The sequence below is a fragment of the Amblyomma mixtum genome, chromosome 3 (assembly GCF_055824585.1).
Source record: "Amblyomma mixtum isolate Tamu chromosome 3, ASM5582458v1, whole genome shotgun sequence".
NCBI classification, from domain to species: domain Eukaryota; kingdom Metazoa; phylum Arthropoda; class Arachnida; order Ixodida; family Ixodidae; genus Amblyomma; species Amblyomma mixtum.
This window is the reverse complement of record NC_143014.1, coordinates 110,677,417-110,698,523: the sequence shown is the minus strand read 5'-3', so window position 1 is coordinate 110,698,523 and position 21,107 is coordinate 110,677,417. Positions and strand designations below refer to the sequence as shown.

At 45.6% G+C, this 21,107-nt stretch overlaps 1 protein-coding gene across 2 annotated transcripts in view; it reads right to left on the bottom strand.

Moving 5' to 3' along the window:
* Positions 1-2,110: 2,110 nt before the first annotated feature.
* bsk (mitogen-activated protein kinase dJNK) overlaps positions 2,111-21,107 on the bottom strand; it is a 55,483-nt gene continuing 36,486 nt past the window's right edge. Inside the window, exons 10-12 of one of the 2 annotated variants that reach the window (XM_089580724.1) lie at positions 19,961-20,024; positions 13,756-13,845; positions 2,111-4,720 (exon numbers count right to left, since the gene is read on the bottom strand). In XM_089580724.1, the coding sequence (XP_089436850.1) occupies positions 4,620-4,720; positions 13,756-13,845; positions 19,961-20,024 (255 nt within the window). In that variant the 3' untranslated portion in view covers positions 2,111-4,619. Of the gene's footprint in view, positions 4,721-4,772; positions 5,911-13,755; positions 13,846-19,960; positions 20,025-21,107 lie in introns of those variants that run through there. The other variant, XM_089580725.1, reaches the window with a different exon arrangement.

Genomic DNA, 21,107 nt, shown 5'->3' with positions numbered 1-21,107 from the left:
TGGGCGTCAAAAGAAGTCTCTATCAGGGGCTGATTTTGTGAGGTCTCTTTGTGAATCAGCCGCTTTTATTCATTTTTTTTTATTTTTCAAAAGGAAAAAAATAAATAAATTATTTGGTTAAATCTGTCCTCGAATAAAGCTACTTTGCCACTACGAAATAGCAAGACTTCGCATCGCATCATCAATCACGTGCAGTCAACACCATCTGGAGGTAAAGGCAACTATCTGCATTATTTGGTGTGGTACAAGCCAATAAGGGAAGCATTTCAGAAAATATGACCATTTGGTTTCAGATGTGTCGTCAGCTTTTCACTCCAGAGCAGTGAGGCAACGGACCGCTTGGAAAAAAAATTTTTTCACATATGGTGCAGTAATAAGACAAAAGCACATCAGAGAATGTTGGAGAAGTGGGTGCTAACTACACAAAAATATTATATTTGGCAGGTCATCCTGCGTGCTGCTTGCATGCCCGAGAAACTTGGGGCCTTGTGAACAGTCCTCACGTTCAAAACAAGAAAAGTGGCATAATTGTGTGGAATTAGACGACCCTGATATAGTCTATGTTGTCACTATCAAGGAAGACCAAATAACCACTGTATTTTTTCAGTGCAGCCAGCAGCTGGGGAACACAGCAGCCCGTCATAACTTTTCGATTGCCATGTAGTCTGAGCGATTCCATCGTGCATGAACACTCTCAGAAGTGCCAGAATATTATTGCCACAAGAGAGACATCAATGCGGTGCCCATTGCAGTTCACTCGCAGTATTGCAGCTGCCCTGAAACCACATACAAACCATGCTACACAGATAGCATAGTACGCGACCGGCGCATGGGACTCAACATGCCGCTGTGAAAGGGAAAAGGCAGCGTGGGGTGGTACAAAGGGTGTCTTCACCCTGAAAGCGGAGGCAAGCGGGCATCAAGGCACCCAGGGGTCACTAGTGTTCCTGTATATGCTCCCTGCGGGAGCATATACAGGAACACCAGGGGTTGCAGTCGTGTAGCACCATCTGGCGGAGCACCGCGAGCTGCGATGGGTTTTGTGCCGCCTGTACTGTGTTCGTCCAGACACATCATATTCTTACACCGTGACAGTGACCCAAAGAAACACGTGAGCAAAACTTTCAGAAATATTTTTCTCACCTTGCGAGTACCTGCAAGGCGGTCAGTTGTGAAAAGTTGGCAAGTGCTTTAAAGAAGAGTGTGTGCGACGTCATTATGAAGCTATCGCTTTAAAATGCCATTGACTAATGTGTGTTGCGAAACCAGACATACCCACAAAAGGCACTCCTAGTCACTGCACGTTACACCGAATCGCGTCAGCTTCTGGCGTAGTCTGACATGCTGCCGCGTGTGCCACACTTCCTCGCAAATACTGCCGTTCAAATTGGACACCCTAGATAGGTTTACACTGAAGACAGACCTCAAACAGCATGATAACCGAACTACGCAAAGTAGCAGACGACCAGTACTGTGCTATCAGAAATAAGTGGCTTTTGTGGAGGCCAGAGGAGACGGCCAGGGTATCTGCACCGTTGTCTGTTGCAGTGCATGGCTCTTTTTCGTTCTTATGCATGACGTTTGAGAACTGCTGTTTGGTATAATGCTGCCTCGGCTGTCAAATCTGAAAGGCAGCATTTGCGAGGAAATATAGTGCAGGCGGCAGTGTGTCGGACTGCGAGAGGCTTGCACGATTCGGGGGAACACCCAGCTTTGGGGGTATGTTGGGCTCCCCAACACATGTTCACCATGGCATTTTAAGGTGATAGCTTCGACATGCCGTAGCATACTTCGAAACACTTCTCTCCAAGGCACGCTGCCCATGATATATATTCACAAACGGGCTGTACAAGAGGAACTGTTATCTATTTGGTTAAAAAATTTGACTGCACAGCGTGAAGTGCTGTCTACGCGTCGCCGTCGTACCCACGCATAGCGTCAGCGTGGTGGGCTGCTCCCACTAGCTATCGCTCATCAGCGTTCAGTGATGTTCCATATACGCAGAAAGCACCATATGTGCGCATTTCTGCTTAATTAATATGTGCGCATTTCTGCTTAAACTCATCATTATGCTTCCTACCAGAGAGATGAATGCACACAACAACAAATCTTCAGTGAGTTTTTCTAATTTATTTTCCCTTGGTTTTCGTCGAACAGAAGTAAAAACCAACATAAAATGCGCAAAAACGAGGAAAACAATAACACGACGCCTATGGTGCAAGCGCAGCTTGTGAAGGCTGCTCCAGTGAAGGCCAACGCAAGGGAAGTATCTCCCCAGAGGAAACACATGCACACACATGCACGCACAAAAAGAACTCTCTCACCAATGGGCGTCACAGTAAAAATTAAAATGTACAATGTTTTTTTTTTTTTTTTTCGGTTCTTTATACAACGTCGTCTCAAAAAGGCAAAAACACTTTTCACCACCTGTCCTTCGAAACCTAAAAAAGGGGCTTGTCCATCAGTACAGAGTGTATTAGTGGGACTCTAGAGGAAGTAAGACTATTGCGTATATATATGTACAGACATGGCGGCTAATCCTACCCGGTCATACGAGCAGGAAGAACAGAAAGACTGCGTCACCTGTGGGGTGTGCCCCAGACCCTGCAGCTGGTGGGCAATCCTGTCAGTGACCTGATTCCACAGCTATCAACCTTGCTCCATCACTCAACTACATATGAAACAAGCACACACATTCACACACTCCTGAAGAGGCCAACTTTGACAAGCAGCAGCTGAGCCAGATCACCTGGTCTCTACACAAATGGATTCCAGGGAGCGTGTCCACATCTCGCACAGGACATGGGCCCAGGGCACAGCCACTGTGCTGGTGCCTCACCAAAATTGCAATTCTCAATCATAATACAACACACATTTCCAGGCTCAGCGCTCTGTATCAGTTAAAGATAATTCTGAATGGCCAACTAAAATTACGATTAAAAATAAAAAAAAAATTGCCTCCTCCGAGATCACGCATCACAAAAGTTTTTGCACACTCATAACAACTGCCTCTGCATTGCCACAAGCACTTGAGGGCAGTCTTGTGAATAACAACGAGGATGACAAAAGCACAGAAATGAACCCTTTGCACATGAGACGCTGAAATGAACAGAATACAGACAAACAACAGCAAAAGAAAGAACAAAGTCAGTAGAGGCAGCTAAAAACCAGAGAGACACATGGTGCACACATATGCAATTGCAGATCCTAGAAAAAAAAAAATAGACTCCTGCTAGGACGTCTGGCATGCAGCATGACTAGGTTCCATGTGCCTTAGGCCTGTTCTCTGCATTCACAGACAGGAAAATGCAGCCTCACTGGCCTGCATTCGTCTTACGTCTTTTGTTGCGCAGCAACTTCCCGTATAACCTCTAAGTCCACTTCAATTATCACAAAATGTGCCACAAAAGCTAAAGGCATGCAAATTTCAGCACGATACGACGAGTGCACAGCTCCCAAAGTTCTACCCACATTGGAAAGCAGACCTTGCGTCACTAATGCCTACACCACAGTTTTAGTGATGCAAGAGGCTGGCTACAAGCTGTAACAGAGAAGCGAGAGTTAAGAACTCAGCAGTTTGTACAGCTATTTGTGTTGTATAGAAGCCCACCAGCGAGCCTGCTCACCCTTTTGATAACCTTCTCTGTGACAGCTGACCATAGTTACAAGGACAATAAACACAAGTACTTGCACAGTGAGCACAATTCTCATTGTTTTGTCAAAAAATGCTCTTTTTCACAATATTTAAAATACATCTGCCTCCTCCCCAAAAAAAGTAATTACTCATTCAACAAACAAGAGCACTTCCCCCCATTAACTGTACGCATCCATCTACTTGCCCATCTCAATGTAAAAAAACAACAAACAAAAAAGCGTGTAAAAAGCAACAGAAATAAAGCAGCATAATAAAAGTTCATGCTATGCTGCAGTAAACGACATTGTAACAAAAAAAAGTGTAGAAGCTATAACAAAAAAGGCTGTCTCTTGGCAATTAGGAGCCTTGTACACAGCATAAGTGTTTTCACTTACTCCTACTGGTTTCGTGTTCTACATGAGCAGCATTCACTATTACAAGGAAGCCAATGAAAAGCCAATGTCTGGGGCTGCACCTGTAGGATGGAAGCAATGCAAACCCGCTTTGCACATAAAGACAGCAGAGAGCTTCCGGAAGACCATGGCCAGTACATGAAGAACTCACATGGGATAATTTTCTTCCAGATATCCTCTTCCTGGAGACAGTGAAACAGTTCTTGTGTCACAGTACACTGCACAATGCCATCGGGAGATGGAGTGCCAACCTTTACTACTAGTCAAATCCCTAAAGACGGTCATCAAGCAAACCATTCACCTGACCTCTCTGGGAAAAGGGAAGTCATAATAAGGCAAAACTTATTGAATAAAACCACTGGCCCAACAGCAAGCATGCCTGCCATGGGGGGCCTCACGCAGCTCATGCATGGCTCTGTGTCGTAAACATCAAGGCAAGCATTGTTGAGCTTGTGGTTATGGAGAAGAAAACTGCAGAGATGGACAGCAAGAGAACAGGTGGTGCTCGAGTTCTTCTTCCAGAGGCTTCCTGGGTGTGTGTCCCCCCAGCTGTCCCAACTCCTCCCGTGCAGCTAGGACTGGTAGCGTCGTCGATGGTAGCTGTTTGCTGAAGCCCCTCCATTGGATGACTGGTCCACAGACTGGTCTCCATCTATCACTTCTATTGCACCATCTGCAATGGTAACATCCAGCCTGCAGCAGCCACACCTCACACTAGTATTAGAGTAACACAGACTGCACAGCACAACAAGGGACCAACAAGGACTCTCTCTCTCTCCTTATAGCAAAGGAGGCCCTTTTGGCTGTTCCTAGCATTCTTACACCAATCATAGTTATAGTGCACTGCACTAAATGAAAATGCAGCTGAATGAATCTATTTTTGAAGTCAAATTGCTAATAAAAGATTGAAAAAGTACACAATTTTGTTCCTGGACACACACCATGATCATACAAGCAAAAGAGAAAGAAGAAAGGCAGCTAGAGTATCACACAACTGTTTAGCCTAAGGTACAACTTTTTCAAGGCCATAGTTTAGTTCAAAACAAAAACATTTTTCTTCATTTCACTGCAGTCACATGACCTTGAATAATGTCCCAACATAGACTTAAAATCTAGGACCCCAACTTTGTGGCACCAATGAGCATCAAGCATGCCAGCATTGGGGTCCCCAGGAATGATCAAGATTTACAGTGTGGAATGTAAGTATTTAGGTTACAGTCTCTGCCCAAGATGCCAAATTGGCTGAATGCTTTGGTAAATGAAGTTCACAGAAGTCTTACCATTCATGCTTCAGTTATACTGCAAGCAGCAAAAATAAGTGGATTTCTTACATACAGCATATTTAGTCATGGTTACTTTCAACAAAAAAAAATTTTCTTAAATACTTCCCGCTTGCTTCGGCACTAATATTATGGCAACCCAGCCAGGCGACCACATGAGGCTTATGAACCTCAAAACAGAGATGCTGCATTCACAAAAAGAAACACCTTACTACTCAAACCTTCTAGCTGCGACAAAATGAGACAAAGCAAAAGTACAACCCACTACCATCTAGTTCCAAATGCAACACGCAAGTTCCAAATGCAACACGCAACAACAAATTCACAGTGAAGTGAGTGGCTAGCGTTTCCATGAGTATACCGCATTTACTCGCATAATGATCGCACTCGCGTAATGATCGCACCCCCGAATTTGGTTGGCAAAATTCAATTTTTTTTTATTCCCCGCATAATGATTGCACCCCGAACTTGCCGCTGCAATTTGTCGACGATGTCGAGTCTAGCCGACGATGATCGTGCTTGCTATCTGACAGATGGCACGTGCAGATGACCATCTTGCTCTGTCAGCCGCCTGTTGGCTGACCTGCAGTCACAAGGGCAGTCTAAATGCGGTTAAGCGTAATCGTGGATACCAAACTTATCTGCGGTAATCTCGAATCACGGTTTGCCGTTGTCGCAAGGCTCGCCACCGATCTGGGTTGCGGTGCAATGAAGTGACGCGGTGATCCAGCTAAACTTTATTGTACTCGTAAATAATAAGTACTGGGATACGGGAACGTCAAAAATTAATCCTCCTTGAGGATCGCTGGCCTGTACTGAGTTGCTGGTAGGAGTAATAACTGCAATACAAGCTAGTTTTACGTTCGCAGCCGCGTAGCAGCTGCCGCCGTTGAAGCGCGAGTGACCCGATCTGCTTGCACGCCAGCTCCGCTGCTAAGGCGTCGCTGAAATCGATCGTATATATTTCTTCTAATTACAAAACAATTAGGTTGTCAGTAAGGCAGCACTATAAGTAGAACATTAATTATAGCGTTGGTCAGTTCAAAAGCGCCGTCCACTGTGGCTTCGATACGAAACAAGTTAGGCCTAGCAACGACAAGGGAGTACAGAGCGCCGTCGTTTGCCGCGCTCGCGCGCGGCATCATTGCGGTAAGCTCGCAGAATATGGTGCTGCGAGCGTTCAGAATTTGTCGCCCACTTTAACAATGCGGCAGAGACCGGATATTTTTCGGCGTAACGGCGGTAAAATGCGTAGCTTCAGCGGCGCGGAACGTTGGTGCTGTACGCTGTTGCTGCACCATCGGACGAGATCAAAGGCTGCATAAAAGTGCCGTCGCGCAGCACTATACACACTGCCTATTTTGATGCGTTTCTCTTGGAACGTGATTTAGTGCAAAGAAAGTATGATCTCAAAGCGGGCCAGCTTGTGCGCTTTTCACACTTTATCTTCTCGGTTAACGAGCCGAGATCGCCGAGCTCGGTTCGCGATAACCACGTTTAGCGGCGTAACTGCGGGTAGCGCACCCGAGTGACAAGGGTAGTCTGACCTGCAACTGGTTTGCGTTTTCGGGGCTCGAAAATTTTTTGTTAAAAATTTACTCCGCGTAATGATCGCACCACTAAATTTGCGCCAATTTTTTGAAAAAAAAAAAAAGTGCAATCATTATGCGAGTAAATACGGTAATGCTGCTGAATGCTATCAGCTCAAGCTACACACATAGCCGGCATGCAATTTTTTAAACCTAGGGTATGTGTCAAACGCAAACTCAAGCTCAAAGCACGCTTTGTGTTTGACGGAAGTGTACAAGTAATACCCCTGTCACACAGGCAAGTTGTCTCATTTTCAATGAGTGACACTTCTTTTTAGAGCCATCCGTGCCATGCCACACAAAAAACTTAGTGACAGTCACCAGAATGCACTCGGCGTGAAGCAAGTTTGGCGAACTCGCTACACTTTCCTAGCAGAAGTGTGTAGCCTCGATAGCAGTGTTTGCAACTAATTTTTTTTACCCCCTTGTCACATCTAAACTTATTTTACGCCAACTGCAAGATATATACTGTATAAACGCATGCATGGGCCGCGCCATGTTTTCCCGACAGAAATATTAAAAAAAAAGATCCGTGAAAGGGCCGCACCCAAACTTTCCGTGACCCGCGAAATGCACGTGCCGTGGCCTCCGCGATCAGCTCCAGCTGCGAGCAACAGCGTGCTTGATCACGGAGACCACACACACGCACAGGGATTTCCAGGTACCGCTCACGGATGGCACCCAAGGTTGCGCCTAATCATCATGGTCATCGTCAAGTTTTTCTCCCACCGTGAACTCCCACTATTCATATCGGCATCAGTATCACCAGCCCCAGCATTTTGTGGCTGTCAAAGGCACAAAAGTTGTGGTAGCGTGTTAGTTCACCGTAGTCGTGGCTTCCATGTGCTGCCACTGAGCGTTGCAATTTTAGCACGATAGGCAAGCACCTTAATAGCTGCACGATAAATTTGAATGGCACAAGGGAACGAACACCCTTGCGCCGTTCAAATTTATTATCAACCAACTAGCCCAACAGCAAGTACAGTCGCCGACCGTTTTATCGGACTTGAAGGGACCCGAAAAATGGTCCGAATAATCGAACAGTCCGAAAAATCCGTGAAGCACAAAAAATCACTTTATTCAGAGGAAATCGGCTTAAAAAAGTCGCTGATTTTACCTTGCGGCAAATTTCTTTTGCTGGCGACGATTTGCGCTTGTATTTGCGCCAAAGTTGTCGTTTCGCTGTACACGCTGGACAGCAAGTTCACAGCGTTCGTAATTTGTGCAAGCGATGGCTGTGGTAGGCCGCCCGAGTCGTCGTCGGAGTCCGACTCGTCTTCAGGTTGAAGAACCTGGCGTACAAGTTCGTCGTCCGTGAGGTCCGCACACATATCGAGGCCGTCGTCCACTTCAACAAACTCGCGGAACGTGGAGCCCGCTGGAATGTCCATTCCGTTCCCGCGAAGGTCAACGATGAGGTCTTCGCCACTGTCTGCAGGCAAATCCTCAGAATCGTTGCAGTCTTCTACGTCATCGACTTCATCGGCGGAGAATCCAGCGTGCCTGAAGCAATTAGCAATTGTTTCCGCTCTCACTGCCTTCCACGCGTCAGCCAGCATGCTAACCGCCGCAAAAAGATCCGTGGCGTACTTTTTCCCGTTGTCAAAACAAAGGACTGTGCGCCACAGAAGACGGGTCCGATAATGCACCTTCAGGTTTTTGATCACCCCCTGGTCCATTGGTTGGAGCACGCTGGTGGTGTTTGGTGGCAGGTATTCGAGCCGAATGGCTTTCAGGTTGTCGATGGTGCCGTGAGCCGCACAGTTATCAACAAAAATAATAACTTGTCGCCCCTGCCGCTCGAAACTTCGGTCGAGTCGACGCACGTAATCTTCAAACAAAGCATGAGTGATCCATGCCTTGGAGTTGCTGCAGTACCACACGGGAAGGTTCTTCGCGCCCTTAAAACACCTAGGATTTTTTGATTTGCCTATCACAAGAAGTGGCAGCTTCTCAGTGCCAGTGGCATTTGCACCTACCATTACTGTTATCCTTTCCTTGCTGTGGCGGCCCCCTGAACAGGAGTCACCCGAAAAAGAGAGGGTGCGGTCAGGCAACATCTTGAAGAAGAGGCCGGTCTCGTCACAGTTGAAGGTGTCCTCCGGGCTGTACTGGCTCAACAAGGGCTTCAACTTCGTCTGACGGTAGTCTGCTACCGTGGCTGGGTTGGCGGCTCCGCTCTCCCCGCACATCTTCTTAAAAGACACACCGTGTCTCTTCTTGAAACCGCGGAGCCATCCGTCCGTGAACTTGAATTTTTCAATTCTCATTCTCACGGCCAGGGTCTCTGCCTTTTCCTTCAACGTGTCGCCCGACACTGGAAGGTTTTTCGCTAAAGCAGCTTTAAGCCAGAGTAGCAAGGCCTTCTCCAATTCGGGGTGGTCGCCTTTCCTGTCGTTCTTCTGGCTGCTGCTGTGGGACGCCTCAAAGGCGGAAAAAATCTTCTCCTTATTTTTCACGTAATCCGAAATAGTTTGCTTCGACAGTGCGAACTCCTTGGCCACGTCAGCTTGCGTTCGCCCACTCAGCACTAGCTTTATGATCGCTGCCTTTTTCTCAAGGGTCATGGTAGAATAGCTCCCACGCTTCTTTGACGGACCCGGCAGCACCGGCGGGGCCATGTCCACAGCCCGAGTGCGCACCACACCGCTCGTCAAACACGCAAAAATGAGGCACTTTTCGTTCAGAGCGGTGGAACCGCCGGACGCAAGGAACCGCCGGACGCAATCACAAAACGGCCAAAGGATTGACGGCGCGCCACTCGGTTGACGCGGTCGGAGAAACTCGTGTGACAACACGGCGAATGGCGAACGTATGAGACAAAGCACAAAGGGATAGCTACCCGCGTCAGCGTTGGCGACAAAAGCAGGTTGACGGCGATGACAATCCGACTGCCACCTCGAAGTGGCAGAAATTGCAGGGACCTCTACTGGCAAAAATGGGGCACCGAAACCATGTCAAGCCAATCCAACTGCAGAGCCAATCCACCTCAATCCAAGATGGCGCCTGTTGTGCCGGCGAAAAGCCGATAAGATGGCAGATTTTGGCCTGCAGGCGACTGAAATTAGTCCGAAAAATCGAACTTTCGGACTTTTAAAGTCCGAAATATCCGTCGCGAATATGTATGCGCTTCTATGGGGTGACTGACGGTGCCTCACTGAAGTCCGAAATATCCTACAAGTCCGAATTATTGGAGTCCGAATTACCCGTCGGCTACTGTACTTCTGTAATAGCTACACGGCTGGGAGGCTGCTCTTGAACACGGCAAGCGTGCGGCGGACAGGAAATTCGACATGGCCAAGAAGTGCATCCAACGATGGTGCAACCAAAGGGATGCACTGAAGAACACAAGCTGCAAAAAGTGCGCTTTCTGAGGCAAGCCCTGCAAGTTTCCCGAACTGAAACAGCTGCCCAGCAGCTCTTCACGTGCTGCTCCTCCACGATCATGGCCTCCCAATCAAGTGCACCGTTGCTCGCAGCTGGAGCCGATCATGGAGGCCATGGCGCGTGCATTTCGAGCGCTATTCCTGCATGGGTCGTGGAAAGTTTTGGTGTGGCCCTTACACGGATCTTTTTTTCTTATTTCCTTCAGGAAAACAGGGTGCGTCCGTACACGGGTGCGGCCCTTACAAGTGTTTATACGGTAGTAGTAGTTTCAGCAGTGTGTCCAGTCCAGGTAGTGTGTTTGTGTCTAGGCAATGTATCTGCAAACCATCTTTCATTTCTTTCGAAGGCCCACCGCTCTCTTTGTATTGTGGACAAACTGCCAGCAGCTCCCAGTCTTGAGAACGATGCTGCGCTCGAATACATATAAAGGTCGCCACCATATTTTCCCACTCTAATTCCCTAAGCTGCATGAAAACATTGTTGATGTGTGGCGCCATGAAGCTTCAGCTATCCCCATTGGGATCTACCTCTGGCTAGTTTCATCTTGCAATGCCATTTCGTAATCACCAAAATTGTGCCAAGCTCTCTGATACTCATTGAAGAGTATGCTGCATAATTTAAAATAACAAAACTTTATGGTTATGGTTTATGGGGTTTAACGTCCCAAAGTGACTCAGGCTATGAGAGACGCCATAGTGAAGGGCTCCGGAAATTTCGACCCCCTGGGGGGTCTTTAACGTGCACTGATATCGCACAGTACACGCCTCTAGAATTTCACCTCCATCGAAATTCGACTGCTGCGGTCGAGATCGAACCTGCGTCTTTCGGGTCAGGAGCTGAACACCATAACCACTGAGCCACCGCGGTGGTAGAAAAACTTATAGTAAAGCGTTTAAGCGCAAAAAATTAATATTTTGATATTAGGGAAATTTCTTTTGACGGTTCAATAAAAAGCCACAAATTTTTTAAACGAAATCGAAGAGGGTCGAGCGCAAAAAATTGGTGCGCCTGGCAAGGAATGGCCCTTTATTACGCCACCGTGATGTGCACATGGAATCGTCGAGGGATTTTTGAACGCGATGCGTCGACAGTGGTGCGTCGGACAGCGGAGCACCGCGCGTGCCAGGCATGTGCACGTGCGAATGGTGTGTGTGAGGCGGGCACGAGGAATTGAGAGCTGACGTGTCAGTAAATCAAGGAGTGAAGGAAGACACCGCAGCGGAAGTCTGGGGATTCAAGCATGGAGGTGACAGCCGTCGGACCTTGGGTCCGTGCTGCTGGGGACTTCCCTTGGATCACCGACGCAAGCCTCTTGCGTCCCTTTCAAGTTTGGAAGTGGCAGCCGATGGATCGAGGCTGCCAAGTTCTTGGGTGCGGCTGACTAGAGTTCATCAGCGTCTTTCCATGTTCATGGTCTTTCCATGCTCCTTACCACCTGGCTTTCTACCATCGATTCCCTCGAGACGCAATGCCAGCAACGCATCGCAAGTCATCAACCCCCATCCTTGCTGCCTGCAAGGCATTCCCGCTTCACCTGGGACACTTTGTACCTGGTGAACTCTTTCCTTTAATCTGTATTGTTGTACGAGCGTTGAGTGTGCGTTTTTCTTGGTGTTTTCGTTTTTTTATTGGCTCCTTTTCTTTAAAGTATAAACACAGCTTCGTTTTGTTTTGTTTGATCTGTTTGGTTTCTTCTTCGAACCTGCACGCGATAGCGTTCCCCTCCGGCAGTCGGGGACGCGTCACCCAATTCGAGACAGCCATGCAGCAGTATGCATCGAAAGTGACATTTCATAAGGGTAAGTGCACTCAATGAAAGTGTAACTAATAACCCTGTCAAGCACTTAAGTAAAGTGCACTTACGGGGAGTGTGCTTCGGCATCCCGAGTGACACTTTGGGCTACGCGGTGCTAAATGGAGAGGCAAACTGCACTCGCTATATGGCGACACGCAATGAGCGAAATTTTTGAAGAGGTTGCCGAAAAAGAAAACAAAACTTAAAATTTGACTGTTTGATGTGACAGCGCAAATAAAACGAACTTAAACAGTTTCTATCAATTAAAAAAAAATAGAAAGAAAGCCAAGACTACCCAGAGTTTTGACAACAAACAAGTTAATGGCGTGCAGCAGAGTTGCATCTGATCGAGTTCCTTTGTTGTGCTGTTTTGCTTGTAGCTACAATGAAGAAATATTTTTCTAAAACAGTGTTATACCAAGTAAAATAAACCTGAGAGTACTTTTTATGCACCGTACGTACCGTATAAACACGTGTAAGGGCCGCACTTTTTTTTCCAGATCCGAGGGCCAATTTTCGGGGCGCGGCCCATACACGAGACTTGCGAAAAAAAAAAAAATTAAAGTAAAAACACACCAATCAGGGAATGAACGGCATTTATTCTGTGTCCAATCGTCACTCGCCGAGTATTTAGACTCTGAGCTGGTGCTGTGCTCTGGCGCACGCTCATCCCAAAAGAAGCAGCGCAGCACGTCCACTGTCAACGCGTAGCTGTTGTTCCGCACTTCCATCCCATAAGAGAGCAGCTCTTCTTCCATTTCGGGAAACTCGCACGGCTTGCCTCAGAAAGCGGGCTTTTTGCAGCTTGTGTTTCTCAATGCATCCTTCTGGTTGCACCATCACTAGATGTACTCCTCGGCCGCGTTGAATTTCCTGCCCGCTGCACGCTTGCGTGTTCGAGAGCTAACTCCCAGCCGTGTAGCTATTAAGGCGCTTGCCCATCATGCTAAAACTGCATAGCTCGGCGGCAGCACGCGGAAGCTACAACCACCATAACTACGGCGGGCACGCTAACACGCCACAAAAACAACAAAAGGCTGGAGCTGGCGATGCTGATGTCGATGTGGATGGCGGGAGGCCACGGCGGAGAAAAAAGTTTACAATGATGATGATGATGAGAGCGGCCTCGGGCGCCATCCATGGACGGCACTTGGAAGCTCCTGTGCACGTGCATGGCCTCCGCGATCAAGCGCTCCGCACTTTTGCTCGCAGCCGGAGCTGATCACGGAGGCCACGGCGCGTGCATATAGAAGGCTACCACCTGGGTCGTGGAAAGTTCGGGTGCGGCCCTTACACAGAATTATTTTTTTTTTAAACATTTCTTTCGGGAAAACGGGGTGCGGCCCTTACACGCGTTTATACGGTATTGTGCCTTCAAAGTCGCTGCTGTCAAGGTTACGTACTCAGCCCTCAAAGCGTGTTCTGTGAACACACTCCAACCGGAGTGCACTCTTCTGCGAGTGACACTACACTTTGCGACGTTTAGATTTGACAAAGTGCATTTATAGCAAGTGACACTCTCCGTATGTGCACCTAACTCGCCCGCTTGACAGGGGTATGATACGCTATTCCTTTGGCTACCTTGTTCTAAACAACTCTAGCATCGATCAAAACTTGGCAAGCAGGGCAGCCAGGCTGTAGAATGCCTGGATCGTACCTTGAGAGGAGCCATGCAAAGCATTGCGACCAGGAGTCCCGAGACTGTTGTGGGTCTGTTCGTACTCAAGGACTTCCTTGTAGATCAATTCTGCAGTGAAATCAGAGCAATACAAAACATTATTTAAACATCTGATTTGTGCACATTACACACCAAGTAACTAAAACTGCATGTTAATTACCTAAAAAGAAAGCCTGCTCACTGTTAAGCATGGCACAAAAAAAAACACTCAGCACCTTATAACAGCTGTCAAGGTCATCGGCAATCAATAACATTATTACAGCATACTGTGGGTTTTGCAGTTTTCTACTGCAAGGTACCACAAGTGCACATGCATCTGGCACCCTGACATTAATGGATCATGAAATGCACAATAGTACAGAATTTCAATAATGCTGGAGGCACTCTAGTGCCAATGGTTCCCCTGAGCATATGCATGCCTATTTCACGTTACAGCAGTAGTTAGAATGGTCTTGACTGTGCTTAGTTAGACACACATGAAAAACACTGCATCACAAAACGATGTGAGCATCAAATTCAAAAGCACTGTCCTTAAAAGGCCCCTGAAACAGTATCAGATTGGACTGGATGATTTAGGCACAGATGCAACTAGTACTCAATGTTTCCTCACAACAGTTCCTCCTATGTGTGCTGTACTAAAGGCATTTGTGCGATTCAAATTTACCTCCTTCTCATGCCACAGCTTTCCCCTTCATATTGCACACCCCTGTGGCTGCAGCTTTTTTGCGGGCACATATCAGGTAAAAGCGGGTACAAACCAGGTTTTTCAAAAAATTGCTTGAGAAATTAAGTTTTAGGTTATTTTCAAAAGCGCCAATAACCAAGGACGCAGTAAAAGCCATTAATTTGCATTGCACGGACACGCCAACACAGTTCGAAATACTGTACAGCCCTGCTACAGTGAACTATGGATAAAAAGTGAAACTGCAGTCCCTTTTCACCTTCCATGGACTACTGTACATTTTTTTGCTTATAGTATGGACTACTGTACATTTTTTTTGCTTATAGTGAAGACATCTTTAACAAAGAAGCAGTTATATATGCCCTATGATGCACCACCTACAGATGTGCCACTGAAAGCCTCCCAGTGGCGCCTGCTGGAAACAGGGCCAGGTCATTTTCCCCGCCGCTCCCCTACCGCAGCGCATGTGATCTGCAGATGGTATGGACGTGTGTTGAATATTTCTGCGGTGACAGAGACTGAAAAAAAAAAACTATACTGTTCGATAGGCCTACGTCTATACTGTTCGATAGGCCTCCCTCTGTCATCATGGCTATATTTATTTATTTATTTATCGCAGTGGAAAAAACACAAGAATAAGATCATAAAAATACAGCAGAGAAACAAATTGAAATAGCACCCGAGTACACAATGCTAGCTATAACTTCATGGATTATCTTGTAATTATTGATGTCGGCAATATCTACGGGAAGGTGATTCCAGAAGAATGACTGAGAAAAATATTTGGTGCTACAAGAATCGAAGCCGACTTTATGAGGATAGTCAGTACGATGGGATACATAAAATGGCTGTAGGATAAGGCGACCGTGCAGTACAGGATGATGGTACTTGTGAAACAATGTGATACAAGACACTTTTCGACGAAGTGACAGCAATGGAAGAGAATGACTAGATTTCATAGTAGTTATGCTTGCAGTGTGGTTGTAATTGAAGATGAAACACGCAGAGTTATTTTCAACCATCTCATGAGCAGTAATATGACTGTCATAAGGAAAAACTGAAGTTGCATACTCCAGCTTGGAGCGAATTAGTGTTTTAGATAGCTAAAGTTTCGAAGAAGAAGGAACGTTGAAAAAATTGCGACATAAGTAACCTAGCATGCGATTAGTGTTGCAAGCATGCGATGTGCGCGCAATATACTTACAGTGGGCTAATGACACATAGCCCAGCTACGACTTAGACAAAATTGAAAATGCTATAACATAAAATTTGATAACTGAAAACAAATGTCACAAAAAGGGATGATATGAGCAGGACAGCTGGTCTGAGTAACGTTACTATACAGGGGTTCTAATGTAACCGAAGTTCGAACTAACAAAAGTGAACATGAAATGCAGTACACTGCGATCAGGAAGCAGTTGGGTAGTGAGATTACCCTACTTTACTGTTTTAAAAATTCACGTGATCACTTGCTTTCTTTCCCGGACAGCAATGGACAAAACCGCCTGTTTTTAAGCCTGAACATAGCGGTAGGCCTCGCCTTCGCCTTCAAAGCTTAAGAACAGGCAGGCAGTGTTCGGCGCGTTCTAACTTGGGCAGGGGAGGGCCACATCAGAGTCGCAAAGGGCGTGCTACTGTCCCGCAACGGCCCTTTTCAACCAAAGCAGTCATGTAACCTCCACGACTCGCAAGTGTGAATTTGCAAGCTGTGGAGGTTATGCAAGCATTTAGGTCGAAAAGTGAAAGTTGCAAGGATGGTTGCAGGTTGCCCGTCCTTCCAGCCTTCTAACCCAAAGTCACAAACCACTAAACCAATGAGCATGCTTTCTTTCTTTCTGGCAATATTCTGTTTCGAAAACATACTGCCATCAACTGCATGCATGTTTCAATATTCTGTTGAAGTGTTTTGGCTCAGTAATTACCGCAGAGGGACAACACTTCTAAGTCACTACACCACGGCGCACTGCACAAGCTTAACTTGTGATGGCCGCTGCAACCAATCTCACAGAACGCAACATTTTTTGCCATTGCCATTGAAAAAGATTTTTTTCATTTTTAGGATTGGTTAGTTGGGGGGTCGATCTACATTACGGTCCGCCCTACATTCAGGATTTTACGGTATCTCGAACTTACCCTGTGTGGAAGCCACATTACGAATAACAAGCATAAGAGATTTCAAATTATTAACAAATAATTAAATACACCCTTCTAGAATAGGCTCAAGTCGTCCACCAGTATCCGTACCATGCCTTCAGGTTTTTGCATGGGCAAACTGTATATTGAACACATCTTTTCTGGTAGAAATCGGGTTCAATCCAACTTTTCAAAAATACGTTCACAGAGCAAAAACCAGGCTACAAAAAATGAAGGACCCTGCTAATACCCCATTGCATTGGAAGAGTTCATGCCATTAGTTTAAATAACGTTGGCATCAATTGTTATTAAGGCCAAATTTCAAGGGTGGCCAGGGCCAATTTTTGGAAATGACCCAGGACAGATTCGGAGGTCACCATCATGTTGGGCGAGATCAATTAACCATATGGTTGGGCATCATTTTTGGTGCATGTCGGCCAAAGTCAAATTTTGCGGGTGGGCAGCGCCAAATTTGGAGGACACCGTGGTGTTGGGCAAGATCAAACTCGGGGCTGGCCAGGCCAAATTTGGAGGTATCTGTGCTATGCTTTTTTTATTTTCAACTTCACATGGCATCACAAGATCGGATGGGCAAGATTCTTGGTCGGTGTTGGTGAGTGTATGAATGCTTTCGCACTATAAATATGTTATGGTGCAAAAAACCAGGTTAAAGAAACGAAGGGCCCTGCTTACAACCCACTGCAGTAGAAGAGTTCACGCCATTCATTTCAAATGAAATTGACATCAATTGTTATTAAGTGGCTGCTACTATATACAGTTCTTAATTCACTGAGTTAAAATGACACTTGTGGTCAAATTAGTTTAGCAAACTCATTAGCATTCAAATTTTGAATGGAATGCTTACTCTCCGCCCCCAAATAAGCAGAAGAAACACTGACGACGCAATCTGAATACCGTCAAGAAAAAAATTGATTTCTAGCTCCCCTGTCCTTTCTTGATATCGCTCCCCTCTATACTCTCCTCACTATCCTCTCCCTTTCTCTTTCATTTCCACCGGCTGCAGTTCGGGTGCTTAAGATATTAGATAGCAATTGCCGCAGCCGGCAACACTCTTTTGCTTCACCTTTCTTTATTTTTATTTTTAAAAACAAAACCGCTACCACCAGCACCATTTTTAACACTCATGTCAGCTTGAGTAAAAAGATATCCGTGTTGCAAGCTGTAAGAGACAGCTGCCTCAGTAGCACATGCGCATCACCAATGCGAGTTGACCATTTTATGGTTTATGGGGGCTTAACGTCCCAAAGCGACTCAGGCTATGAGGGACGCCGTAGTGAAGGGATCCGGAAATTTCGACCACCTGGGGCTCTTAAACGTGCACTGACATCACACAGTACACAGGCTTCTAGAATTTCGCCCGCATTGAAATGCGACCGCTGCGGCTGCAACCAAACCCGCGTCTTTCAGATCAGCAGCCGAGTGCCATAACCAATGAGCCACCGCGGCGAGATGCTCTCGCAAGAGCGACTGAACACAGCTGTCACACATGGTTTATATTTGATGCTATCACGATGGCTGTGCCTCTTAAACAGAAGCCTTCACCTCATGAATCCCACTCCTATAATTTCATGCTGTCACCCTCCTCCTCTAAAATGTTTGTTTTCATTTATTTCAATCTTCGTTTACTTGAGACCTCTCCTGGCTTACAATGGATAGGTACTTCTGAAGCTGTTCTGTAGAATTAAATTATTGCTTTCATATGAATGCAAAAAGAGGCCTTGCAATATTCAGCATTACACTAGTAGTATCTCAAAGACACTGCATTCACACTTTAATGCTTCTCTTGTACTTTTACCCTCAGTTGTCACTGGTATCATTTGCGAACAAATTTTTTTCACCATGTAACACTGCAAGAGGGTAAACGATATTTGGTGTACAAAATCTCATTTCATTTAAATGACGTTAAATCTTCCACTGTGACGGGCTTTAGCTACCAAGCCATCACAACAGATGCTTGCAGCTGTACAGTAACACGCACCTTATCGCAACCTTTTGCTCCATGTCAAACAAAAAAGCAGTGGCTCACTTGGCAAACAGACTTTGCTGCCCAGAATACAGCAAGGTACGTTCATCACGGCTCAGAAAACTTGAAACAATGCGCACAAATTGCAGGAGCATACAACAAGGCTTCACAAGCAGACTGATTTCACTTTTTATTGAAAGTGTTGATCTGGCTTGAAAATATGAAGCTGCCACCTATTCTCATGCACATTTTTTAATTTAGAACGAAAATATACCTTGAGAATTAAAAAATTCTTTTGTACTAGCTGAATTTGAAAAATTAAAACTACAGGCAACATCACTTGGGCAAGCCAATGTGCACTCGTGAGGGCAGCTGAAAATGCACGTAGCGGCATTACCCTAATCTGATGAGAGTTTCAATTTTATGATTTATGGGGTTTAATGTCCCAAAGCGACTCAGGCTATGAGGGACGCGTAGTGAAGAGCTCCGGAAATTTCAACCACCTGGGGTTCTTTAACATGCACTAACATCGCACAGTACACGGGCCTCTAAAATTTCGCCTCCATCGAAATTCGACCACTGCGGCCGGGATTGAACCCATGTCTTTTGGGTCAGCAGCTGAGCGCCATAACCACTGAGCCACTGCGACGGCGAGAGTTTCAACTTTAAAGAATTGATGTTACATTACAGGGCTCCTGCAGCTCTTAAACTTGGCTAGAATAGTCGCAACAACCATCTCTACAGACTTGAAACATTAGGATATGGCCAACAGAATTATTTCAGGTTCCCTTTAATGGCTTACAATAGCACTATGCTATTTAACATGAAAAACTTTAAGCATACATGGGTGGGGTGAGGAGGCCTCGGCTGGATACATGTACACCTGCCGTCAAAAGTTTATGGAAAGCAACTTTGTCAAAAAAAAATTCCTTAGCATCCAAAGTGATTTGCTTAAGATTTAATAGTACAATGTGTAATATGTACCATGACAATTGGCTGCATACATCTATTCCAAGATGCATGAAAAGAGAGCAGTAAAATGAAATTTTCTCACAAATTTTGCCTTCCATAAACTTGACTGCAGGTGTACGAAAGACGCACAGTTTGAAAGCAAGGAAAGCACAGAGGAAGGTCTCAATTTTTATGGTGGGAATGATTAGAGAGGGGAATTAGTTATCTTCTGTGTCACATGATTACGTAACTAATTTCCCACTTCATACACCTCCACCATAAACAAAAGAAAGACATTCACCTATGCTTGCCATAGTTTCAGTGAGTTCTGGCTTCTTTAGTACCAGACAAGCATGTACCATTATTTGAGCAGCATCCTCAACAGTTACTTCACTTCAATTTGCTGACACAAAAAGGAGGACTGGAGCACTCACCTTTCCACTGCTCTACGGTGTGCTCACGCTCATCTACAGAATGGTCATACGAAGCAGGTGCGGGCTGTAAACCACACAAATAGAAAGAACAGTTAGAGAACAGTAGCCCATACATAGCTCTGTTACTTTATAAAGGAGCTCAAGCTGCTTAAAAGCATGGTTGAAAGCAAAAATATTAGTTAATATTATGAATAATACAGCAAACATGCCCTGCCAAGGACATAATCTGCCTTAGATGCTGAAAACAAAATAGTGTACGTTCCAACCTCTCTTTTCCAGGAATAAATTTGTACCTTTTAAAAAAGCCATCTGACCTCATTTAACTGAGCTTAGAGAGACAGGTACAGCTTTTTTCAAAAGTAAAGAGCCCAAGGGATTTCCTTCTAAGCCATGTGTTAGGGCTGCTGTAGCACCCGTGGAAGTTTTTTTTAGAATCTTTAGACTGCTTCACCCCATTCCTTTTATGCAGTGCAGAGAAGCTGCCCGAGTGGTTGACTGCCGCTGCACTTCTGCATATGTCGCGTGCCCCCAGGCTCGACACACCTTCTATTGGTCACTAAACATGACATAGGATTGCAATTCAACAAAATTATAAACATACTTTACAGGAAATCGTGTAATCCAGTAACAATCACCAGGAGAAAAACGGTAACTCTCTATGCGTTATTTTCATTCCTGACGACTTTGAAAGTATGAACAGGGAAATTGTACAAACTGGGAACATATCAATGAGGTTGTACCATAAACAGTACTGGCTTCTCCAACCATCCCTGCACATTTATGAATTTTTGAAAGGGTGCAAACATGTAAATTTTGAAGCGGAATACCTCCGAGTAAGCATCTTATTTATATATTACTCAGAAGCAAGTGAATGTCACATAGCACCCAAGGCCTTTTTTGAATAGGTCAGCCTGAAAAACGAACAAAGGCAGCCACTGGATCAGTAAACATAAAACATTGAATTGTGCTAATAACTAGTACTTCTGTCCAAATTTTGGCCATTTAATGAATGAAAAGCCCACCTGGAAACCGCACCAATGAATAACCTCTGTTTGCACCAGAAGATTGCTACATAATCCACAAGACAAAGCATTAAAATAAACAGTGGGAAAAAGATATCTTCAACAAAATGAAAACATTATGTTAA